The 26,449-nt window shown below is 42.8% G+C and overlaps 2 protein-coding genes across 3 annotated transcripts in view; one reads left to right on the forward strand and one right to left on the reverse strand.

The window, feature by feature from the left end:
- Window positions 1-3,344, reverse strand: part of ANXA13 (annexin A13) — a 35,991-nt gene extending 32,647 nt beyond the window's left edge. The window contains exons 1-2 of the mRNA XM_067530252.1: window positions 3,330-3,344; window positions 1,383-1,457 (exon numbers count right to left, since the gene is read on the reverse strand). Of these exons, the coding sequence (XP_067386353.1) occupies window positions 1,383-1,457; window positions 3,330-3,344 (90 nt within the window). The remainder of the gene's footprint in view (window positions 1-1,382; window positions 1,458-3,329) is intronic.
- Window positions 3,345-18,364: 15,020 nt separating this feature from the next.
- Window positions 18,365-26,449, forward strand: part of FAM91A1 (family with sequence similarity 91 member A1) — a 50,480-nt gene continuing 42,395 nt past the window's right edge. Inside the window, exons 1-2 of one of the 2 annotated variants that reach the window (XM_067531135.1) lie at window positions 18,365-18,531; window positions 24,948-25,032. In XM_067531135.1, the coding sequence (XP_067387236.1) occupies window positions 18,460-18,531; window positions 24,948-25,032 (157 nt within the window). In that variant the 5' untranslated portion in view covers window positions 18,365-18,459. The remainder of the gene's footprint in view (window positions 18,532-24,947; window positions 25,033-26,449) is intronic. The other variant, XM_067531145.1, reaches the window with a different exon arrangement.

The following is a 26,449-nucleotide window of genomic DNA, read 5'->3' on the forward strand; positions in this document are numbered from 1 at the left end:
GGTACTTTGATGTTTTCAAACCACCTGTCCTATGACAGACTCTCCCTCTCCTTTATGTTGCTTAGAGCCCTCCCTGATGGAGAAATCCTCATAGCAATTACAGTGAGAATATGAGACCTCATGGGGCTCCCTGAGATCCTCAAAAAACAGGTCACATTAAAAATGAATCACTCACCCTTCCCCAAATTGTTCAAAGACACCAATATTCGTTGAGAACAATAGAATAAACAAGATCCGGAGTTTCTCGGCTAAGGCATTTTTAAGAGATGACATTCAGAAAAAACGATGTTAATCCAATTTTACAAAAGTGAAAATGTCTCAGCTTTTCAAACTGTCATATCATAAGAAAGCCTTTTCTGATTATCCTGAAATCTTTCCCAAAGCACCTCTACTGGCAGCAGAGCACCCATGCAAAATTTGAGACAGATTGATTCCATTTGGTATATGCTGTGGTGCTGTAGCCATGTGGATCCCAATATATTAGAAAGATAAGGTGGATGAGGTAATATCTTTCGTTGGACCAATCAAAGGTTTTAGCTCACCCACCTTGTCCCTCTGATTCCATTTGGGGCAATTAAGAGGGAAATCAAAATTACAGGTAGGACTGAAGTCACATGATTGCGAAAGGAGCAAACGGTTATCGACTTTGAATTTTCTAACGCATGGGAGCATTCGGATCCAGGGTCAATTGCAGAAGCAGGAACCAGATCCTGTTCAGAAAGTGAAGCCCGACTGAAGTTTGAGGATTTGGGAGCTTGAATTTTGGTTCAGGCCCATTTACAGCCCAAATTAGTTTATGAAAGAAAGCTAGTCTCTACAGCTGGTCAGACAGTTCTCACAAACATTTTTTTGGATGAAAAATGCCTTTTTTTTGTTGTTGTCAAAAATGACATGTTTTGAAAAGATTTTGTTTTGGGAACCCCCCTGAAATTAAGCATTTTGATAACATCCTGTTTCAATATTTTTTGAACGGAATGTTTTGTCTTTATTTTTTTTCAAAACAACTTTTCAAAATGAAATTAATTGTTTTTTATATTTAAAACAAAGTTTAAAAAAAGTGAAAAGTTGAAATCGGAACAAAACTTTTTTATTTGATTGAAACACAATGTGTTGACTCACCCCAAACTCATTATTTTAGAATTTCATTTTGTGGGAAATTTCAACCTCTTTTTGTTTTTGTTTTGCTTCACAATGGAAAACCTATTGTGGAATTTCTGGCCAGCTAGAAAAATCGGGTTCCTGCTCAGCTCTACTAGTCTCAGCCTTAACTAAAGAGAGAGAATAATGCGTAATGCAGCATCCAAAATAGCCAGTCTTAGGCCACCGCAACATGTGCTTTAGTAAAGTGTGCCCTCGTGCACCCTCATAAAAAAATTGCTTACTGGCTCATATGCTGACAAACTGGGGGCCCCTATAGTTGAATCCCGCACTTTTCCTGTAAGGTTGTACGACTTGCTCTGGGGATTTAAAAAACACAACACACAAAGCACGAATGAAAAATTTGATGGTGAAATGTGCAAATAGGAGAAGAACAAACTACTTGTTTAAATTCTTCTATTTAGGGCTGCCGGTTTTCAGGGTGCTTTACAAGTGGTTTTCAGGACCAGGAGTAGAGCATATTCCCAAGATTAGTTGCAGTCTCCTGGAGCTAAATCCCAAGGGAAGCTGAGCACCTGCATTTCCCACTGCTGTGAATGGTTCAGATCTTGAGGTCCTTAAACAACATAGGCATGCTGCTGTTCCCACTGAAGTCAATGGGAGTTTTTCCATTTCCTTCAAATGGAGTAGGGTCAGCCCCTTTAGGCTCACCTCATTCAGGAAAAATTGAAGTCAATCAACCAGACTGTGGTGAGCCCTTACGTGAGTGCACAGGGGTTGGGAGTGGGGAGGAGACGGGTTGTGCTGCCCATGGAAAGACTGATCCTAATAGCAGTCCCTGTGAACAAGGAGGGGCCACTTACCTTTTCCCCAGACCCTTGCACAAGTCTTCAGAGTACACCAGAGCAGCAATCTGCACCTCCTAATGGCATTGATTCATAATCTCTCTTGGTGCTGTGCACTGGTTCCCACATAGGGCTTTGTGCAAATAGCACAGTCTAGACCAATGGACGTTTGGCTGAGAAAATGATTAAAGACCTCAAGACCCTCTGGCAGCTGCAAAGTGCTCAGCAACTACTGGGATATGGCTCTAAATTTTGAAATGCAGTAAGAATCCTTTTTTTAAAAGTATTATTAAATAATAAACCTCTTAAAAGAGAACCTCCTGCAACTGTATTAGCTAAAAGGATGCTTTTTATCAGTGTTCAGCTTAGTCTCTCTAAACTGTATGAGAATACACAGCAACGGAAATAAATGTGCTAATTTGTGAGTTTTAAAAATATAATTACAAACCATATTACCTTTTTATTACAGTACAAATTGCCTAATTGACAGATATGCTGAGCTCTTGCAGCTCCCATTGAAGATCTTTGAAAAATCAGTCCATGTTGATAAATCATAGAATCATAAAAAGGGTAGGGCTGGAAGGGACCTCAAGAAGTCATCTAGTCCATCCCCTCCCCATACTGAGCACCTCTAGATCATCCCTGAAAGCTGTTTGTCTAATCTGGTCTTAAAAACCTCCACAGGTATGGATTCCACAACATCCCTTAGTAACCTATTCCAGTACTTAACTTTCTCTACAGTTAGAAAGTTCTTCCTACTATCTAACTTAAATCTCCTGTGCTGCAGATTAAGCCAATTACTTCTTGTTCTACTTTCAGTGGACAGTGCCTAAATGTACATTTAGATGTCTAATATTAGGTATCTGAGCATGGAAATTTTGGCCAAAATTCTCTCAGTCAAAACCCTACAGTGATCCTAGGGGGTTTCAATTTACAGATTTGGATCAGGTCCTGCTGTGAACAGCGCAGTTCTCAAAGCACTTGTAAATTACTACCTAGTCACCCAATGACAAGCTTAGCCAAAGTTTAAAAATGTTGGCCTCTGTCAATGGAGATGTTGTCCTAGATCCATATGGAGTTATTTTAGTGTCCAGCAAGTACACACAGAAACTCACAGGTTAAAATAAGCTTTTTCTTAACATAGTTTGTTGAGGTTTTTTTTATGCTACAGTAACACTCCATTCACGATTAAAACACTCAGAACCTATGTTAGAGTTGTAGGATATGGATTTTATAAGGATGTGCAATCGTCAAATATCAGGTACACACAACATAGTCACAATACATTTTAAAACATACTTCTGATTTGAAATCCTAATTGACATGTATATTATTTCATTTAAACTGATAGTGCATAAATACAATCCAAGTGAAATAATTACTTACATGAAAGTTGCCCATTTTTGCTTAGCTTGAACGCGTAGAACACACAACTGCTTTGTTGTTCAATAAGATAGTATTTGCAATAATTGAGTTTTATTATAGCTGCAAGTATAATCCCTGCTCTGACAGTTCCTGGATTAATAAATAACTTTTGACATTATATTGAGTTATTTTTAGATGGGTGTGTGTACATCAATATAAGATGACTTTATTATCCTAATCATTTATCAGTTGATCCTGCAAGGTGCTAGAGGTTGGATGTGCCTTTCAGGAGGCAATCAGCCATTATGGGATTGGGCCATTCGTCACGCCATTTAAAAAACTACTATTATTTAAAATATACAAGTATGGTAACTGCCAATATGTGCTTTCTAAACATTTTAAAAGGGATGATCCCTGCTCTGTGGAGTTCACAATGGGCCTGACCAGTGAAATGCAGAGCACACACAGCTCCAACTGAACTCACGATAAATGATTTTAGATTACAAATTATTTGGGACAATTCTGTACAGCGCCTAGCACAATGGGGTCTTGGTCCATGACTGGGGCTCCTAGGCACAAATAATGATCTTGCTGGATCAGCACCTACTAGAGGAAGGGAACAATAAGGCAGTTAATAGAAATTCATTTGCCTGTACAACAGCTCTATAAAAATATCCAAGTGATTGATTTAAGCTTATAGGAGATTCTAAAATAGTAACCAAACCCAAATGTTTCAGGTTTGAATGCACTCACTGCACTGCTAATTGCTTGAGGTTAGGCATAATCTAAGAGGCCATTGATTTCATTGGTGTCAATAGAATGCAGAAGCACAATGAGTAAAATGGAGGACCAGTCACAAGTGGGTTAAAATAACTAATGGATCAAATCATATAAGGCGATGCTGGGCATGCAAATATCCATTTTGAATGTGTAAGCATGGTATTAGCATGCAAAATGACCATGCTCTGTAGTATACCTACAGTCATTTTGTGGATTTAGTTTACATGGTGATGCTTGAAAATTTTGCCATATGATTTATAAAAGATAAACAATTATGTAGTACTCTTGAGAGTCTACCTGGGATCCAGACAACAAGAATAACTCCCGGCTCAAGGCTCTGAAGCCATATTTACCTAGGTGTCAATATATGAGGAAACTATAAGGGAGAACAGGATGAAGGTGAGCTCCCAGAGTTTCTGTTTGAGTGGCTCCAAAAAAAAGGAGTAACACACATTGGGCGCACAATCAATGGGGGAATTTCCACCGACAAAATGAAAATTGAGGCTGTGCAGAGCTGTCCAATTCCCCAAACACTCACAGATGTACTGAGTTTTGTAAGGCTTTGAAAGTTTATTTGTGGTTTTGTCAAAATTGTGACTTCATTGCATAGGTTGGACAAGAAAAGGAAACAATTTCAGTGACCAACTGATTTAACATTTTCAGAGTTGAAAAGGGCCCTAAAGGCAGCTCCTCTTTTAGCCTACATGTTTCAAACCCCCCATCATATTAGACATAGATGCTAGTGCTTACAGATTGGGGGCAATATTGACACAGGAACATCAGGACTGCCTGAGAAGGTACCAGGGGGCCAGAATCTCAGCTTGGCTGTCCCCAGAAACTGAGAATGTAGCTGTGGAAGCTCAGGCTGAAAGAGTTGTGTCAGTGATGAACTCAACAGAGCAGAATGCGTGAGGACTGTCTTGTGTAGCAGACTCCACAGAAACAATAGCCTGTCTCCAGGAACTCACTGAAAGCTGCCACTGCCACTCCCAGTTGACTGAAAGGAAACCGGGCAGGAAATGGAAAGCTCCAAGATTTGAATAGGAATAAAATTGATTTGGGTTGGTGTGATATGAAAGTCCTGACAGAAAATCATTATGTAAATAGTTAAGTTTGTATAATTTTTAATTTTTAAAATGACTTCTTTTCTTTCTGTCTGGGATAAGTTACTCAGGGCATCAACATTTTAAACTCCATTGGTTCGATGGGGCAGGGCTGAGATGAAGGTTTTATGCTGGAAGCTGTTAATGGCTGCGTGATTCATCCGTGCCTAGGGTAGACCACCTGAAAATGCCAACGTCATGGCAGGCTGAAAAAGGAGAGCAGATTCTCCCAGCACCGGTGGGTAAATTTAGACTTCCCAACCAGCCACAAACAGTGCTTCTGATTCCCCACGCTGGTTATCAAGAAGCTAAAACAAAATATACACAGCCCCCTTTACTGCATTTCAGCCTCTGGCTCCCAATCAGCCACTAGGTCCACTTTCCCCACATCCACAGAGCCAGTCATCTCATCATAGAAGGCAATCAGGTTGGTCAGGCATGACTTGCCCTTGGTGAATCCATGCTGACTGTTCCTGATCACCTTCTTCTTTTCCAAGTTCCTCAAAATGGATTCCTTGAGGACCTGCTTCATGATTTTTTCAGGGACTGAGATGAGGTTTACTGGTCTGTAGTTCCCCGGATCCTCCTCCTTCCCTTTTTTGAAGAGGGGCACTATATTTGCCTTTTTCCAATCATCCGGGGCCTCCCCTGATTGCCACGAGTTTTCAGAGATAATGGTCAATGGCTCTGCAAACACATCAGCTAACTCGATCCGGCCTCTTGGACTTGTTCATGTCCAGCTTTTCTAAATAGTCCTGAATTTGTTGTTTGTTTCTTATCATCTACTCTTGGTGCAGTCTCTCTTTTTCCTAACTGGTTCCCTTCAATTAGTCTGCAATTAGACCAGTCCATAAACTCTTAGACTTGATTTAAGTTATCAGCCCTTGAACAGCTTTTGAGAAAATTGATATTGTGGTGCAAATTTCCTGCCTGCTGATTATCCAGAAGGCATATGGTTGTAATGATGACTGGTACCATCTCATGATCCTCAGGTTTGTCTCTTTCATTATATTCAGCAAACACAAGGGGGCATGATTGGTAACTAATGTGAATTCATTCCCTAAGAGATAATACTCTATCACCCAGTGTTTCCCCTCACAAGGAAAGAGTTTTTGGCTTATGTATGCTATTGGGTGCTCTTTGCCATCTACCTCTTTAGAAAGGACTCACCTCACCCTACCTCTGATGCATCTGTTTGCAATGTAAATTCCTTCTTGGAGTTCAGACTATACAGCACTAGGTGTCTGCAGAATATGCCCTTGAATTTTTGAAAGGTCCTTTCACAGGGGGCATCCATAACACCAGTCTTGGGGTGGTGTCCCTAATTAGGCCAGTTTGGGATTCCTCTATTACCCTGAGTTCTAACATGGTCCTTTTTCACATGGTCCACATAAAATGGATGCAGAAAGGATTGTTATAAATGTAATTTTAGCCAGATCAGATTTCACAATTGCCTAGTGAAGACAGGCAGTTTGGGAAATGGGGCCAGTTAGCAGGTCAGCTATGATGGTGAAATGTGATATGAACTGGTGATTGTAGCTGACTAAACCAATGAAGGCATGCACTTGTCTTTTGGTGGTGAGTGTCTTGTATACCAGTAAGGCATGGACAGTATCTACCAAGGGGCAGACTTATCCTCTGCCAACTGTGTCCCCCAGGTAATGACAATCTCCTTTTCCTATCATGCATTTAGTGTGGTTTGCCTTTAACCCAGCTTCCTTCAGTGATCAGAAAACAGCAGCTACTTTATCCAGAGGGGAATTTCAATCCTTGCTATAGATGACTACATCATCCAACTATGCTACTGTGTATTGATTATGCTGTTGCAGTAATCAAACGTTGAAAAGTAGCCACTGCCCCATGTAACTCAAAGGGCATTGTCTTAAAATGAAATAGCCGAGTGGTGTAGAAAAAGCCATCTTCTACTGGGAATCTAGTGTTAAGGGGATCTGACAGTATACTCTAGTCCAGAGTGTACTGGGCTTCTCCCAAGTGGTCTAAGAGTTCGTCCACCCATGGCATGGGATAGGCATAAAATTTTGAAATTGCTATCACCTTTCTGAAGTCTATAAAGAAATGCAGTGGGACATCCAGCTTTGGAACCAGCACAATAGGACTTTTCCAGTCACTTGGGATACCTCTCTTACCCAGAGTTCTAACATGGTCCTTTCTCAACTGTCCTCTTCAATTTGTTGGGGATTGGTCAGAGTCCTTCCCATATTACTTTATCAGGTTCCATATCAATTTGATGGTGGGCCAACAACATGGCCCTGGAGAGAGCTGTGAATACCTTTGGAAAAGCAGCCACAAGTTGGAGTTCCTGTTCCTTTTACTTCTTATTTAGGTTCTCTCTGAGGGGCTCTGAGATTTCTTTCAGGCAATTGTTAATTTGGGGTCCCAGTTCTGGTTCTTCACGATATGGCATGAAGTAGTTTTCCCTGGCTTTCCAGGGCTTTCGCAAATGTATGTGATACATTTGTTGTCCCTTCCCTCTCCCACCCCAGGTTGTTTGATTAAATAGCCCATGGTTCCTATTTTTTTTTACCACCTTATAAGGGCCTTTTCACTTGGCCATTAACTCTGATTCACAGCATGGAAGAAGTAGTGGAACCCTGTCACCTGGCTGGAAGCTGCACATTCGTGTCCTTTTATTATACTGTTGTTGTTGTTCCTGGGCTTTTGCTGATTGCACTGGTATGGCTTCAGGGTATTGAGTGGCATACTCCACAATTGTAAGTATATGCTTGTGTCTGGATGTGCCCTTCTCTTAGGGGGCTTATAAAGTAAATTTCTATTCATTCAAAGGAGGTCTCCACCACGGGAAGGAGTACTCGTGGGGACCACAGAACTCCCTTAGGGGCCACTGATTGGCATTCGAGGCATGATTCACAGAAATTCTCAACTTGTTTAAGGACTCCTTGCCAAAAGTATTGGGCCAGGATCCTAGACTGTGTTTTGTCCTTCCCAACATGTCCAAACATGGGGTTGCATGTACTAGATGCAGGAGCTTACAATGCTATAGCCAGAGTACTAGTAATTGTGTCTATCTCCTGTGTCTGCTTGTCCTGGTCTATATAATATAACATAACAAGTCCATCTTAAGGGCAAAATGGGGGTACTGCTGCGCTCTCGGGATCAACCTTTTTGTCCTCTATCACTGCTACTCGTTCAAAGGCCTGATTCAAAGTCTCATTTCTTTGCTCCATGCAGAAATCCAAGTATCCTGTTAGCTTCTCAGGGTCTGATTTCAGAGGAGGAGTTTTATTTGGGCCTGTGTAAGGCCCTTCTCTGGTGTCTTCTGTATTTCCTGTACTAACTGTGGAGTCTGGGCTCTTCATTTTGCCTGTTGAGGGGATCACCTCTCTCATCTCTCTCTGCTGTTTCCTTTCTATCCACTTTTCTCTCTTTTCCTTTTGGGTCAGAAGGTAAATAGGTCGGGATCCCTAAAAGGGAACAAGACTCCTAACATTTCTTCTGGAGTGTCTTCCACAAGCTCCTGCATTAAGGGAAGCTTCTGTAAGAGTTCAGGGAAATATGTCCTGTCTTGGCCTAATATCACAGGGTAGGGAGATCCAGAGACACGCATACTTTCATTTGGTCTTGGTTCCCATCAACAGTCAACTTTATTGTCATGCTGGGATACTGTAAAATATCTCTATGGATGCATTTAATGGGGATTTCCCCTTTCACTAGCTTCCCTACCATTTTGACTATCTGCTCCTGAACAAATGTCTTGTCACACCCTGAGTCCATGAGGGCCAGTGTCTTTTGACCATTCAATTTGACTGGAATTGTATGCTTCCCTGGGCCTTTTTTTCAGGACCTATTCTCTCCTGTCCAGACCTGCCCAAAATTATACTCCATGTAGGGCCAGTCACAAAACCTGTGTCTCTGATGTCCACAGGAGTAACAGGCTATCAAGTCTGTCCCTTGTCTTTTAGCAGCTGGGTCGTCAACTTTCTGAGCTTCACGTGGGCCTCTTTCCTGTGTGGGTGTGGGGCAAGGGGCTGGTGGAGTGCTTAAAGTCGTGACCCTGCTGTCGCCAGCCCTGAGATAGCCACTTGTCACCTTTCCTGCCCACTGACCACTCATCTGCCTGTGTTCTCTTGGAGTTTATCTAATATGGGCCACCACCACCCTTGGGCCCGTGGTCCATTTCCTTCTCCAGTGTACATGGAGCAGTTACTTATACAGCAGAGGATCCCTCAATGGCTTGAGTGGCCATATAGTCCTTCATGAGGCAGGCGGCATTAGCTAGAGTTACCAGTCTGTGTCTGCAAACCCAATTTCAGCCTGCGGAAGGGAAAATTTGCACAAACTGCTCTATAACTATGAGTTCTGCTGTCTGGGGACTTGTCTGAGGCTCTGGCTTTAACCAATGCTAGCAGAAGTCCTTAAATCTTTGGACAATTGCCCAGGGCCATGCTCTGGGGGTAGTGCTTGTGGTGAAAGTGCTGATGGCAGATTTCTTGATACAGACCTAGCCAGTCCAATATGGCCACCTTCACTTGTTCACAGACCTGGGCTTCTGCATTGTCAAATCTCTAGCATGCTGCCTGGACTTCCCCAATGAGGATTGGAGCAAGCCAGATTGCCCACTGGGCTCGGGGCCATTGAGAGGCCGTGGTCACCATTTCAAAGGTTAATAATGACTCCGGGTCATCATCTGTTGTCATCTTGGAAAGCATCAGGGTCAGAGTGGTTCCCTGAATTATCGGAGATGCATTCCCTGTAGGGGGCTGGACCCTGAGGAATAGCAGCCGGTACCAGTTCCACCATCCACTGTAACAACCGTTGCCTATGGGCTGCCATCTGTTCAAACAGTTATTGCTGTCTCTGTTGCTGTTGTGCTTGTGAGTCAATTAGCCATTGCAGGAGCTGATTCACCTCCATAGCTGTCTGGTGTATATGAAAGGGAAAAAAGTGGTCCCCCCTTTTGTTAAATCTTCCCTTTTCTGCAGGCACCGTTAAAGCCTGTCCCACTTCTGGTACCACATTGTCATCTGCTTTGGGTGCAGTCTCTCATTGGTCCCAGCTTTTTTCTTACTAGTCCCCTTCAATTCATAGGCAAGTAGACCACAGTCCTTGGACTCAATTTAAGTTAAGAGTTTATCAGCCTTTAAACTCCAGGGCTTACCATCTCTTTTTATCTCCTTGTTGGTTTCTCAGAGACAGCCTGTCATGGGGGTTTTTCCCCTCTGCTATTTCCCCCAAGCCTTTCTGCCTTCTTTTCAGTCTGTTCTCTGTCCTTTATAGCTGGGCTTGTTTTCTTTATTGATCACAGCTGTGGGTGCATGTCTCTATGATAGGCAATTCTGGCAGCTGTATGGGGGTGTGATCACCCTGATTGCCTGTAGGCAGGGAAGACTCTCTTCTCCCTTCTGCCTATGGCCAGTATGGGGTTTGTAAACCCCATTACATTCTTTCTCTGGTCAGGGAAACAGGACTTGGTATACATTCTTTGTACATAAACAGGATTGCACCAAACAATAAACCTAATGTGTATCATCAATTTTTTCTCTTAACAGAAACAAGCGCACAAGGCCCCAAATATTGGCTAACTGCCAGACTAAAGGGCAGCAATAAACAAGTCAGTAGCTGTTTGTGCTCACAGGCTCCTTTTGTTCACATGTGGCACCAGCTATCATATAAAGTGGGTATAACCCTACTATCTCTGTTGCCTAAGAATGACAGCCCCTGTATTACTGCCTACTATCTCTGCATGCCTAAGTGTGACAACACTGGCATTGCTGTCCTAGTAGGTATAATCTGAGGTGGAGAAGGCTGTGTCTTGGGCTACTGGCAGCTGCAATATGGACATATGTAATGGTGTTTTTGGAACCTATATATTCACACTTTTTAGAACATTTATTTGTGGAGGCCTGCTGATTCCACTGTGATTTTATTTTTTGAGGGAGCCAATTTTTCACATTGTCATGATTGCTAGTCAGTGCTGAATCAGAGTTTTGTCACATACATTAATAAGCGGTCAATATAGCCTGAACCATCCTTATAATAAATCTAATAGGCCCAACCCACTATACCCTTCTGTATCACAGCAAGATTTTGCTATGCTTTAAATTGATAAAATGCAAAGCAGTAAAGTTCCTCAAAAATTAGCCTAGCTGGAGCTGGACCGAGGAGTGCCATTTAGTGATTTCTCTTTTAGTCTGTAATGTGACTCTAGTACTTAGAAACATTGTTAGCAGCAACAGGAAAGCTGAATTCCAGATACCTGTTTTGAATTTTTAAAAAGGTCCTTTTAAAAAAAGTATTATTACTTGAAGAATAATTGACCTGATTGGATTATAAATTGTGGACTGTAGCAATATATATTTTTATATCATTTTAAGTTTTCTCCTTTCATATTTGAATGTCTTGGAGATCTGATATGGTTTTAGTATTAAGTCTATGAATATAACACCCTTTCAAAACTTCTTTTAGGTGTTGCAGTTTTTTGTTGCCGTGGCTGCACTGTTGCTCTAAAGAAGCAATGCATGTCAGAGAAAAGTCTAATGAATGATTAAACATCTTTCATATGGTACAATCCACAAAGCATGAAGACAAAACAGAAATAACATGCTATAAGAATGTTCAATTCTTGGTCTCAAGAAAAGCAAACAGATATGACTGCTGGATGGTTTAAATTACCTACTTGCAACAAGCTGAATAACAAGGTCACAAGGCACAACATCATGTCTGTAGACAGTAAAACGTAGAAATGAGGAGTAGAACTAAGCAGAGAAAGGTAATTCTGTTTTGTGGAGCGTCTCGATATTTTGAAATTTGGTTTCATTCTGATTTGGAACGAAACTCCAAAATTTTGAAATTCTCTGTGAAAGGGAATGGAGCCCTAGCTCCACGGCAGTCCATCTTGTGGGGCTGCCCTCAACCGGTGGACCCTGGAAGCCTTGGAATCCCCGACTCTGAGGCAGGCTGGCAGATAGGCAGCCCAGGGGCTGGGCAGGCAAGCTGGCAGGAAACCAGGCAGGTTTCTTACAGAACCATGCCCTGGGTTCTGTCGGAACTTCGTCAAAATCTAAACATCTCACTGAGACATTTTGATTTCAACAAATTGATAAATGTTGACAAAAAAATGTTTCACTGGAATTTTTGGACCAGCTCTAATATGGAGAAAATTGAATTTGGGAAGACACCAGATATCAATGATGGGTCTATGGAGTCCACAGTTACAGTACTACCAACAACAAGTGTTAAAAAATAATCAGTCAGACCACCCAAAAATATAAGATAAAAGAAATAATTCACATTGTATTTTTTCTCCAATGAAGAGGAAACCATCCACTCCCAGTTTGTGCATGATCATATGAGGCTCACATTGTAATCTTAAATACATGGATAAAAATGCAGCTCCTTGTTCACTGATTGAAGGGGTTTTTGCTTACTCTTTCCTATTCCCTGGGATGTGAGGAGCTGCCACTCTATCCCCCTCAGGAGCTATACACCGTCTTCCTCCATATTTCTCCTTCAGTCTTCTGACCCCCCCCTGCACCCTTCATTCATTTGTCCTCTATTTCCTTCCCTTTCTCCTCACAGTGCCCTACCCATCCCATTCTCCCTTTTGGCCAGGCCTCATTCCCCTCCAGTCTACCTTCTGCTCCTCTCCAGTTCCTGTCTTGTTTCCTAACACATCTCTCCACTTACTGCCCCATTCCAGGCACCCCCACATTCTCCTGTCTCCTGCCTGTTCTTCACATGGTGACTATGGGGACACCATTTTCCCTGAGGCTGGCTTGGCTTCAGCCCATTGGAAGTGTACCCATTCTGCAATGAGAAGGGATGTTCATCTTTGCTGAGGGCAGTTTCACTTTCATCTATAAAGGTTAAAGAGACATGGTAGCCCTCTTGCTGGGCCTATGGCTGCACTCTAATTCATAGCCATGGGGGATAGCGGCCATTGGGATAAAACCTCACAAGTTGTAATGCAGAAATCAGAAAGTCACAACAACTGAGAATCCTTCAAAAATTCCAGTATTGTGTGACTCATGATAAAACCGCAAGAGTTTACAACACTGTTAAGTTATTTGTTGTTCTTCTTCTGTGGGTCTCTAAGCTGTAGCTGCTCCTGCTTTCTTGACTCTCTGGCTCCCAGACTGGCCACACTGTAAAAGTTTCCTCTACCTTCCTTAAGCTTACGTGGCTGGGAGAGGGATGGGGCCATTTGAGGCCTGTTATTCCAAAAGCATGTGTGTCTGAAGTGTGGACGGAAAGGAATCTTACAGTTCCCAGTTTAAGCCCAAGCAGAGGGTAATGTTTTCTCATGTCATGAAACATCTCAGTTATTCTACATTTCAAATATATATCTAAGAAATCAAACACAAGTGCAGTATCATTAAGAGAAGAAATTTTAATGAGAGAAAACTTAGGCTGTATATGAGGAATATTTTCCTGACAGTGACACCGATTAGGCTATGGAATGGGCAAGAGAAGAAAAATGATGGAACCCATGCTCCTTGGGTCATTTAAAATTAGACTGGTCAAAGCATTATTGTTATATATATATTGCAGGAACAGCTAGAAAGTCTGATTAAGGGCCCACAAAATGTCCTGCTGTGCTAGGTGCTGTGCAAACACACATACAAGGACAGTCCCTGACTAGAAGGGCTTACAGTCTGACAAGTGACATACAAAAGTTTGGAGAAAGGGATATAATATAATTTGCACTTTAAAAAGTATAAATAGATATAAGCATCAACTTTGGCCCTCAACCTTGTCAATAGTATTATCTATTAAATGTAAAATAAGGCAAAAAGGGGAGCGCAGCGAAACACAAGTAGAATGGAGAGGGGACTGCTCTGTGAGGTATGCTGTTATGGCAAGCTTGTGTAATTCAAAGGGAAAACAGTTGTGAAAGTTAGTGCTGTCCAAAGAAACATTAATTTATCTTGGGCATTCCATCAGAGGGTCATGAATGCATGCCCATGGAGCAGAGAAAAAGCCAACAATAGTTCAGCAACATAGCTGGCTGTATTGCCAAAGCTGAGGGAGAAGATTGTAGGCACATACCCTGTAGGCTTGATCCTTAGAAGTGCTGAACAGGCCAGCTCATGTTGTATTTTACACATCTGATTTAGAACTGTGTAACTAAGATTAGAATTGGGGCTGACTGACTTCAAGAGGAGCTGAAGGAACTCAGCACCTCTGAAAATCAGACTTTTCTTTAGGAACCTAATTTTAGGTTCCCATGTTTGAAACTCTTGACCAAACATTTTAAATAGCTAATTGATGCAGTTGCTTTGCATGTTTTATCTTGCAACAAGTTAAAAACTCATTTATGTTCAAGTAAGTCCATTTTTGGATTTTAATCTGACTTTGATGGCCGCAAAACACTCGTCAGAGTAAAGTTTGAAAAATAGTCTGAATTATTTGAACACAAAGCAATCTAAGAGGTTTTAATACCGTGCCCACCATTTTGATGTCTGAGTGCTTGAGCTTTTAGCTTGCCAATTTTGCAATCTGTGTCTTACTAGTTATTTTCAAAGGAATAACTCACTGATGTTGGGTGATTCAGTAGCTCAAAGGTTGGATCACTAACATGAAAATTTGGTCCCAAATCAAAAGCTTGAAATTGCCGTGCCCTACCAACAGGTGTGTCCAATTGCTGTTATCAATAGCAAACAGACAGTACCAGCCTAAGACTTGTACCAGGTGATGGTTAGTTTATATGACAGCAGGCAAGATGTAAATGGTTTCAAACTAATTACTTTTCATAGTTTACTTATATACTATATAAAGGTGTGGTAGAATAGAGCACATAAAAAACTTATAGCTTTGATTACAAGATTTGAAGAATTGCTTTGGAGGGATATGTGTATAAATGAATTTATTATATGGACAGGCCAAGAAAGCAAGTCAATAAGGTGTGAGTTTCTTTCTACTGTTATGGCAGGGGTACCCAAACTTTCAGCTGTCAGGGAAACATCACTCAGTCTTGTTCTTATGGTGGGCTGGAGTGGCTTCTCCTGGCCAGGGAGCTGGGCCCACATCACATGGGAGAGGGGCGGGGCCAGAAGGGGGGAAGTGGACTCAGTGGGCAGGTCAAAATGTGTCCGTGGGCTGGATACAGCCTGTGGGCAGTAGTTTGGGGACCCCTGTATTACGGCTTTCATTTTCTTGCCAATATTATCATTGACCAAAAAATTATTATTCATGTAAGATAATAGTCACACACATTAAATTTTTCAGCAGATATTACTTTTATTTTGATTGCTCATGACATTTCAAACAGCAATTTCTTAGATATATTTTAGTAGTAAATATAGTGCAGCTAAAACAAAAATTAAACAGCCCTGTACTCTGATTTTTAACTTCTTGAAAACAATTTAAAACAAAACAAAATACAACCTGTTTGAGAAAAATGCTACTGAATGGAAAGTTGGTGTAAATCTCACTAGCAATATCAGATTCTAAAGGACAAAACCTTACACCTAAATTAGATGCAATGCAGCGGTGAGTTTTATTTCAATTGATTTCCATGTTTATACTGATCCGGTGGCTCATTGTATGTGAGGAGGGGCAGGAGCTCCAATTCCAGCTCAGGAGTATGGATTTCACTCTCCACCCCCCTCAAACTCCACCTATATGGAGCCTGGATACTCTAGCTTTATATGGGTAAAGTAGATTCTACCCCTCAAACCTTCCACAAATCATAGCCGTCACCTCAATTTTAAGCAACCCCTGAGAAATGCCAGAATTCTCTGATCACTTTATAGCAGAGAATCAGTCTTACATTTAATTTATGATCCATAAATTCAGGACAATATATTCCTAACAATGCACAATGGAATGCTCATCGATATCAGTAAATTTGCACAGAGATGAAGGGGGAGTGTTATGTCCTTTATGTAGTAACTACATGTTTAGTTATCAGTCATTATTAGTTCAGTGCCTTGTCACAGTAAGACTGATTAATGGCCTTTAGGACATCATTTCTGCCTTCTTCCTTTTTCTCCCACTTCTGTCTTTGTGAGTCTCTTCTTTTTTTCTCTCCATTTACTTCCCTGCAGCAATTACCAGCCCAGTGGACTTTACTCCCATCTCTGCCCCATTCCATCCACTAAAATGATCAGCGTTTAAATGATACTATCAGTTGGCTTTAAAGTTGACACTCCAATCAGATTAAAAGGATACTGGAAATTTCAAATTACTGAGGCATTTTTTTAAGATGTCTGCAGATTCAGGCAGACATCATTTTGATTACAAATCATTCACTTCTGGAAAGTTATTTTGGCAGCCATGAGGACTAGAAACTTTTCTTAAAAGAAAACTTAAGTTCTGGAGAATCCGAATATGTCATGCAGGCCACATAAATACATCATGCAGGCCATATATAGCTGACATCTGTAATTTATGCCAAATGTATACTGAATGACCTGTAACAAATTTCACTTAGTACACTCTTCACAAGCACAACCCAATTAAAATAATAGAATCCAATTCAGAGTCCTGTGGTAGTGGTCAGCTGGCCATGGGACAGGGATGGGAGACACCTGAACAGAGTGGGAGCTGAGTATGGGACTTAAACTGGGGCATTGGAGTGAGGTGCTGAAACAGTTTGTGGCTGGGGGGTCAAGAAGGCTCAGATCAGATCTATTCTGCGGCAGTACTGGAGAGTGGAGGCAGCATGGGGCTAGGGGTTGTGGCCCAGGAGCATTTTGGGAGCCGAGGGTCAGGGCCTGGGAGTTAGATGTGGACCAGCTGTGGATCAGGATCAGGGAGGTATAGAATCATAGGGCTGGAAGGGACCTTGAGAGATCATCTAGTTCAGTGCCCTGCACTTATGGCAGGGCTAAGTAACATCTAGACTATCCCTGACAGGTGTTTGTCTAACCTGCTCTTAAAAATCTCCAATAATGGAGATTCCACAACCTCCTCAGGCAATTTATTTCAGTGATTAACCACCCTGAGAGTTAGGAAGTTTTTCCTAATGTCTAGTTTAAACTTTCCTTGCTGCAGTTTGAGCCCATTGCTTCTTGTCCTGTCCTCAGAGGTTAACAAGAACAATTTTTCTCCCTCCTCCATGTAACAACCTTTTATGTACTTGAAAGCTCTCATCATGTCCCCTCTCAGTCATCTCATATCCAGGCTAAACAAACCCAGTTCTTTCAGTCTTGCTTCATAGCTCATGTTTTCTAGACCTTTAATCATTTTTGGTGCTCTTCTCTGGACCTTCTCCAATTTGTCCACATTTTTCCTTAAATGTGGCACCCAGACCTGGACACAATACTCCAGTTGAGGCCTAATCAGCGCAGAGCAGAGTGGAAGAATTACTACTCCTGTCTTACTTACAACACTCCTGCTAATACAGCCCAGAATCATGTTCCCCCCCTTTTTTTTTTTTTTTTGCAACAGCATTAAACTGTTGACTCATATTTAGCTTGTGACCCACTATGACTCCCCCCCCCCCCCCAAATCCCTTTCCCCAGTACTCCTTCCTAGGCAGTCACTTCCCATTTTGTAGTGTGCAGGTAGGAATGACACAGCAGGGTGACAGCTTGGGGCAAGCCAGGATCAGGGGAGGCTGAAGCGGTTCGGGGCAGCAGAGGGTCGCAGGCAGGGCACCAGGGAGCGTAGCCCCGTGGGGGCTGGGCAGGAAGGTGTTGGCGCTGTGAGGTGGGGCACTTGGGGGTGGGGGGGTCGGGCCGGAGGCGGCACTGCGGGCTGGAGCGGGGATGGTGCACCGGGCACAGAGAACGCGGGGGTGGCAGGAGCCTGGCCGGGCGTGGGACGGGAGCGCTGGGTCCAAGTCCGCGCTAGGCCCTGATGACGGCACCAGTCGCTCGAGTCTCGGGCCGCCGCGTGCCCCAGCGCCCCACCCTGTATCATGGAGACCGCCCCGCCGTCGGACCGCGGCCCAGGGGCGACACGCGGGCAAGCAGAGAGGCCGGAGCTCCTCACAGCCTTGCCTGCCGCAGGGTCACACGCTGCCAGTGCGCATGAGCAGCCCCTCCCCCCTCAAGGGCCGGTTCCGCCTTTGCTACGGGGCGCTACGAGCTCGGGGCGGGGTGGGGGGCATCCGCCGGAGCGTTTCTCGAGCCCAAGTACAGGAAGTGACGTCAGGCCGGGGTGGCGCTTCCGGAGGGGGGCGTAACGCGGAAGTGTGGCTTGTGCGCCCTGTGCCGGCGGGGGGCGATCCGAGCGAAGTATCGGCGGAGGTTACGCGGCGGGGGGAGGAGTCTGCCCCGGTGCGCCCCCCGGCGGCGGGGCTGTGAGGAGCGGGCGGGCGCGGCCCGTCCCGGCCCCTCGCCATGAACATAGACGTGGAGTTCCACATCCGCCACAATTACCCCTGGGCCCGCCTGCCTGCCAGCGTCCGACAGGTACCGGCAGGGGGGAGGGGGGCAGCCGGGCCAGGCCAGGCCAGGCCGGTACCGTACCCACCCCCCTCCCGCCAGCGTCCCACCGGTACCGGCCCGGGGGGAGGGGTGACAGCACCAAAGCTCCATCAGCCCGGGCACCAGCCTCCCTGTGCCCACACGGTGGGATAGTGGCTATGGACAGCGCTGACCCTTCTGCCAGCGCTACACGGCTACTGGCACGGCAGGGAGGGATCGTCAGCCACCCGCAGTGCTGGGCTGCTGGTGTCAGGTAGAGGCATTGGGAGCCTTGTGAGAAGGGGAAGGTGGAGAAAGCATCTTCCTGCCTCCCAGTGCCAGGTAGGGATTAAGGGGGCAACACCATTCCCTTCTCTCCGACCTCAGCCGCCCCTTCCAGTGGCTCCAGCAGTCCCTTTATCAGGCCTTCTTGCTATGCCTCCAACTGGGGGGGGACTTGCCCACTTCTGTCATCTTCCTGTCCATGGTGCTCCATCACCTATCTTCATCTTCCCCATGAAAGGAACTCCCTGTGCCCCCATCACCTACCTTTGCCCCTTCATCTCCCCCATTGGTATCTACCTTTGTTTCCTGTGCCATACAGAACCAACACATCCTCCCTTCTCCATCACCTCTAGCAGCAGCCTTGGTGGTTCTGTCACCTTCAGGTCCTTGGCAAGTGGTAACTGAGGCCCTCATCCTTTTGGGACTATCTCATCTGCCTCCTGGCTTGATGTTGGGGAGCTGGGGCTTATCAGACAGACTCTAGAGCAGTGTTTCCCAGTGACCAGTCTGTGGCCTGGTGCCACTCTCTGAGACCTCCCTGACACAATTTGACACAATTTAGGAAGGCAGCAAGCCAGTTCCTGGCATCATAAAGGTTGAGAAACACTGCTCTAGAGCAGCATGTGAAAAAACTGCTGTATTCAAGCATATGGCCTTTTTGCTGTAAGTGTCCTGTTAACAGCATGTGCTTCTAAAACATCTCAGCAAGGAACCAAATGAGAGAGAGATACTGTCCTGTCTCCATCTTTTCCTGTGTGGTGCTTGAACACTAGATGGTCCTGGAAAGCACAGGTGGTTGTGGCACCTGTTAGGCTAAGATGAACAATCATAACGTGGGGATGTGATTTATAGTGAAGCTTTAAGCGACTAGGGAGTATTTTCTGGGGAAGGACAGATCCAGGGGAGAACGCCATGGTCAATGCTGTACTGTATATACTAAACCTGGAGAGATTTCAAGAATTAAGGATTATGCTGTCTAATTTTCAGCAATAAGGGAAATGTCACAATAAGTGTTAATGAAAATGAAAACCCCATGAAATTTTGATGAGTGCCAGGTTTAATGGGCTTCTGACATCCCAGGTGATACTTTGTTTCAAATCAAGAAGGAAAGTCTCTTTTGATCTTAGGAGTCTTATGCTTCTTCAAAGCAGAAACTGAAAAATAATTCCTGCTCTTACACAGAAGAAAGGTAAAAGTGTTGAAAGAAAGATAAGCATTGACTATAGATCCTGGTATATGAATTAATTGAGCTTCTTTGTGAAACTTCAAGAGCTAGTTTGTAGCAGGAACACAAGTGATTTTATTTCTCTTTACCTGTAAAACTGAAAGTGCGCTGCAAATGCTTATGTAAATCAGGCTAAAGTTAATTTAAGTCTTGCTACTAGGTAAAACATCTGTTAAACATAATTTCTGCAATGTTTTTGGAAGAATACTTTTTTTAAAAGTTTGAATAAAAAAGTATTAGTGAAAGTGGCAGTAGTTACACATTCTTTTCCATCTGGACATCTAACAGGACGTGGAAACTGTCTGCAATATAATCCATTTCTTTTCCAGCAGCTGATGCTTTGAAACTGAGTGTGAATTTACTTGCTTTAAGGTTGGATCTGTGCACACTAAGGATCTCAAAGCATTATATAAGAATTAAGACTGCCATTGCAAGGTATTACCTGATAATGAAATTTCACTGCTGCACAGATAAACTGTAGAAGAAAGATACCTGAAGGGTCTTCAGGGTAAACATGTTTTATGCTTGGCCTCAAGTAGTTAAAACAAATGTTTTTTGAAATGGACAGTTTATACCCTATTTTTTCTTTAAATGGTTACTTTACTGTTGGACTTCATAAAATATTCAGTGAATTAACATTTGAAAATGAAATTTTGATTTAAAGTTAATATTTCTTTGTCAACAACAGATAAAATTTCTGTGTGACATTGGTACCAGGTTTTTATTCTGTTTATGCATTAATCTTGTTTGATTAGCTCAGTCGGTTCATGATCATAGCCTTTGAAGGGTAATAAATATACTATCCCTCAGATAGAAGTAGTGACTAGCCATTATTCTTTCCCCATAGCTTCAAGTTGTTAAAAAGGCCATTCGTAAATTGCGCAGTTCTGTTATTAAGGATTATGTAGTTCAGCCTTGAGCAAGACCAGTTTTGCAACTATGTCCTCTTACAGAAAATGGGCTTGAACTGAAAATAACTTTTACTAAATTGTAATAGAGAAAGGTCTATCTTTCTGTTTAGCCTCTTTTTTTACTGGAAAAAACCCTCAAACCATTTTTACCTGTTTTTATTTTTTCCCTTTTAAAATTTTATTTCTTGTAGTAAAATTGTAGATGGAAGTATCTGGAAATATGCTCACTAGAACCTTTTCGTGTACCAAAACCTTTTGATCAACTTTTGTTTCTCTTGCTTTTGTTGTATGTAAACATGTGTTCAATTTTAGGCTTAAGTAACTAGATTAACTATTGTTTTAAAATAAGGGCTTGAAAATTTTACCAGGCATAACTTAGCCAGACGTACATACAAAAGAAGAAGGGTTCTCAGCAAGCAACACAAACCACCTGCTGAGAAGCCCAGGTTCCTTGCTGTTCTGGCTGCTGGAAGAAGGTGAAGGGTACTAGAATTTCTTGATAGGTCTTGGCCTTGAATGCTATTGGGAGTAGGATTTCATATTTTATGTGAGGCACATCAGGCTAATAGATGTCTGATGCATCTTAAGCTTCATCCCCTCTACCTTGGAAGAGAGGAGTAGTTTGTGTGTGAGGTGGGGTGTGTTCATATGTACTTCCCCCCCTTAAATCTTCCATCAGTTCCTCCTGCTCTTACCCTCTGTTTTTTGTATTGTGGTCATCTTCCCCGGTCAGTAACCCTAGTGCTGCTTGCTGCAGCTCTCAGGTTTCTTCAGTAGCAGCAACACTTAAATGAATGTAACTATTGGCAGTGACACTGACCAGAGTTTTGTTAATTTCATTCTGCTGTTGCTTGGTGTGGGAACAATTTTCTTGTTGCCCATCATGCTCATGCTGGCAAAATTATAAGTGGTGATAGAGGCAATGGATATATGTTTGCAATATTGGGAATGCAACAATACATCAGTTTAAATTTGAGTAATTTTTGGAAGGTTATCTTCAGTCATAAGGGCTAGAAACATGAGTCCTGAATTTTGCAATCAGGGTGTGTGTGTGTGTATATACACACTCCTGTTGCTCAGGGAGTGTCCCATTAAAGTCTTTGGGGCTCCAGACATGTAGATTGGATTGCAAAATTGGGACCTTCCTTCATTAAAGATGGGCCCACCCACTCCACCAGGTCCCAACCCAGGGACCCTGCAAATAGCAGCCACCTGCTGCATCCCTTTTAACTAACTTGTTGCTGTTACTGGGCCACTTCCTCAGGGCCCTAGTATGTTCAACTTCACCCTTATCTTGGGCTGAAGTCTTGCTTGAGTCTCAGCAGCCAGCCCAGAGCATCTTTCTTCCTTCTCTGCCTGCAACTGCTGCAACCAACCAAGAGCACCATCCTTGCTCCTCTGACTCTAGTCAACAACTGAATCTCTTCTATTTAGACCCAGCAGCTCCTTTTATATGAGCCTGCTGGGTTCTGATTGGCTCATTCCCTGCAGCCTCTCAACTCTAATTGGCTGCTTCCCACACAATTTTTCTAAGCAGCTTGGAGGACTCACCTCTTCTGTTCTTTTACTGGGGCAGGGTGTGTGTGGTAGGACCTTGAGGCCTCCAGCAATGGGCCTTTGGGCCTCGAACACCTCGTTAGAGCCACTCTTAAATTCAAGTGTCTACACTGGACTTTGCACTGGTTTACTAAGGGCTTGTCTAAACATACAAGTTTTGCATCAGTTTAACTAAAGTTGTGATGTTAAGGCCTGGTCTACACTGGTGGCTTAATTCGAATTAAAGTCCCTTAATTCGAATTAATTACTCCCGCGTCTACACTTGCGCATTGTTAATTTGAATTAAGGAGCCTTTAAAATCGAATTAATAAAACCACCTCTGCAAGTGGATTAGCGCCTGAAGCACATCAGTTAATTCGCATTAGTGTGAGTGTGGACACAATGGGACTTAGTGCGAATTAATTGGCCTCCGGACTGTATCCCATGATGCCGCATTCAGTACCCTCCCCCAAAGCAGCCCCGGGAAGATTTAAATCTTCATTTCCTGCGGTGAATGGGTTTCAAAATCCAAGCTGCGATCACCCCCCCCACCCCCCGCACACACACAACAAGCCCTTTGTAGTCTGTCTCTTTAAGGGTTTGAAAGATCTCACCCCCTCCCCGCCCCCCACGTGGTGAATGTGTTTTAACTGCCCAGCAAGCCCTTTGCAGTTTGTCCCTTTAAGATGTGTCCCTTTGAAAGTTTAGCCCTTTAAAGTTTGTCCCTTTGAAAGATTTCATCACCCACCCCCTCCCTGCGTGGTGAATGCCAGCAGTGAGAGGAAATTCTTTGCTACATTGTTTCAGTGGCCAATCATGGAAATTGATACTTTCTTAAGAGTTTATTCACAGTGCTACATGTGGATATATTATATCATGCTTTCCATCAGTGAAATGGAAACATTTGTTTCACTGTATTAATATACTAACTGACTCTGTTGTTATGTATCTTACATTCTACAGACACCTATAGAATCAAAATCAAAGGCAAGCAATATACAGGGAGTGGTGGGGGGAGCATAAAAGGCAAACAGCATACAGTTCTAAAGTAATCCAGGATAAGCTGCGATGTATTTGTCACGGTCAAAATGAGAGCATAGTTCAGCTGGCTCCATGTGCCTGCAGCAATGGCGATCGGGGGAGTAAAAAAACAGCATGAAAATCCTTTTCTTGTTTGTTGGGGGTGGGGGAAGCAGCACTGCATCCAGAGATGATGACCCTCGTCACAACAGCCTCTATGGTTAGTTGCACTGTGGGATAGCTTCCCACATTGCACTGCTTTCTAATTTGAATTAAGGCTGGCCAGTGTAGACGCAAGAAACCAGCACAAACACTGTAGTGTGGACAGTCTGCAGCGCTTTCTATAAATCGCTTTCTGTAATTCGAATTAAGCTAATTCGAATTAGTGCTGCACTGTAGACATAGCCTAAATCAGTTTAGTTAAACTGGTGCAATTTTGGCCATGTCTATACTAAGGAAAAAAGATATTGGCTAATTTGTTAAAATCTTAGTGTAGACCAGGCAAGTTGTAGTTTTAACATGTTAGCCGGTCAATGTGAAGCCTAAGAGGGAGCCAAGGGTTTTCTTTAACCATCTAATATATGTTAACACTACAACTTGGTCTACACTAAGATTTTAACAAATTAGCAAACGTGAAAAACACACTTCTTTTCTGAGTGTAAACTTTAGTGTGGACATTCTTACATTCAGGGTTAAATGAGGCTTACAAACTGTGTCCGTACCCAAAGTTGCATTAGTTTAACTAAATTAGTTTAACATCACACTTTCATAAAACCTATACAACTTTGTGTAGATGTGGCCTAAGAAGTTGACCCTGCATGGTGCTGACCACCCTTAACTCAAATGCTTAGCACTTTGAGATGCCTGACCCTTTTTGCATGATTGGGTCCTAATATGTGTATGTGGCCCATACAGACTTGCTTTTAGGATTTGACTCTCTCTCAACCGGAATAGTGGTGCAAGAACACTTAAGATTGTCTGCACTTAAAACTTATATTGGCATATAGCTATGTCAGTCAGAGGTGTGGAAAAAACCACATCCCTGACCGACTTAGCTATGCCAGCAAACTTCCAGTGTTGATGCAGCTGTACTGACAGAAGAGGGCTTCTGGTGTCATAGCTAACATTGTTTGGGGAGGTGGTGTTCGAAATTGGCAGAAAAACTTTCTCTTGGTGTATGCTGCCTTTGCAATGGGGGCTATCCCAGCATAGCTTCTGTCGTGTAGACGTAGCGTTAGACAAGTGTAGTTCAAAGGTACCCAGCTTGAATTCAGCTAGATGGATAATCTTGAGTTGGTGGGTATCTTTGAAGGTGGTACTGCTATGACAAATTAGGAGAATTCAGTATATGTAGTAGAATATACTTGTCTGTAGTACAAGTTGCACTGATTCGACTGAAGGACTATACAATTCAACTAAAATAACATTTATATTTTGTTTCATAGGGTCTTGGAAACTCTCAGAGGGAGTATGAAAAGCAGGTTGTACTCTATAGTATTCGCAATCAGCTACGATACCGAAGTAACTTAGGTGAGTGTGGAAGACAGGTAATTTCAATTTGATAACTGACTCTACTTAAAAAGCCTTCATTTGAGTGTGCTGTGATCTTTAATAGTTTAAAAAAGCATGTCACTGAAATTACTATAATCCTGTCAGAACCAATCCAATCCTCCAAATTTCCACGAAAATATATTCCAGTAAAACACCTTTTTAATGGTATGACACTGAACATAAGAATAGCTATACTGGGTAAGACCAATGGTCCATCTAGCCTTCTGTCTTCCAACAGTGGCCAACAATAGGTGCTTCAGAAGGAATGAATAGAACAGGTAATCATCAAGTGATCAATCCCATCAGTTATTCCCAGCCTCTGGCAAACAGCAATCCCTGCCTATCCTGGCTAATAGACATTGATGGACCTATCCTCCATGAAATTATCTAGTGCTTTTTTGAATCCCATTATAGTCTTGGCCTTTACAACATCCTCTGGCAAGGAATTCCACAGATTGACCGTGTGTTGTGTGGAAAAAATACTTCCTTTTGTTTGTTTAAAACCTGCTGCCTATTAATTTCATTTGGTGACCCCTAGTTTTTGTGTCATGAGGAGTAAATAACACTTCCTTATTTACTTTCTCCACACCAGTCACAATTGTATAGATCTCTATCTTATCCCCCTTTAGTCATCTCTTTTCCAAGAAGAAAAGCCTCAATCTTATTAGTGTCTCCTCAGATGGAACATACTCCTAATAATTTTTGTTGCCCTTTTCTGTACCTTTTCCAATTCCAATATATTTTTTGAGATGGGGTGACCAGATCTGCACGCAGTGTTCAAGATGTGGGCATACCATGGATTTATAGAGGCAATACAATATTTTCTGTCTTATCATCGATCCCTTTCTTAATGATTCCCAACATTCTGTTAGCTTTTTTGACTGCCACTGCACATTGAGTGGATGTTTTCATAGAACTATCCACAATGACGCCAAAATCTTTCTTGAGTGGTAATAGCTAATTTAGACCCCATCATTTTATATATTTGTATAGTTGGATTATGTTTTCCAATGTGCATTACCTTGCATTTATCATCATTGAATTTCATCTGTCATTTTGTTGCCCAGTCATCCAGTTCTGTGAAATCCCTTTGTAGGTCTTTGCAGTCTGCTTTGGACTTAACTATTTTGAGTAGTTTTGTATCATCTGCAGATTTTGCCACCTCACTGTTTACCCCTTTTTCCAGATCATTTATGAATATGTTGAACAGTACTGGATCCAGTACAGACCCCTTCGGGACACCACTATTTACCTCTCTCTATTATGGAAACTGACCATTTATTCCTTCCCTTTGTTTCCAATCTTTTAACCTGTTACTGATCCAGGAGAAGACCTTCCCTTTTATCCCATGAATGCTTACTTTGCTTAAGAGCCTTTGGTGAGGGACCTTGTCAAA

Source organism: Emydura macquarii, unplaced genomic scaffold (genome assembly GCF_026122565.2).
Source record: "Emydura macquarii macquarii isolate MOO-44397 ecotype Brisbane River unplaced genomic scaffold, CSIRO-AGI_Emac_v2 contig_369, whole genome shotgun sequence".
NCBI lineage: Eukaryota > Metazoa > Chordata > Testudines > Chelidae > Emydura > Emydura macquarii.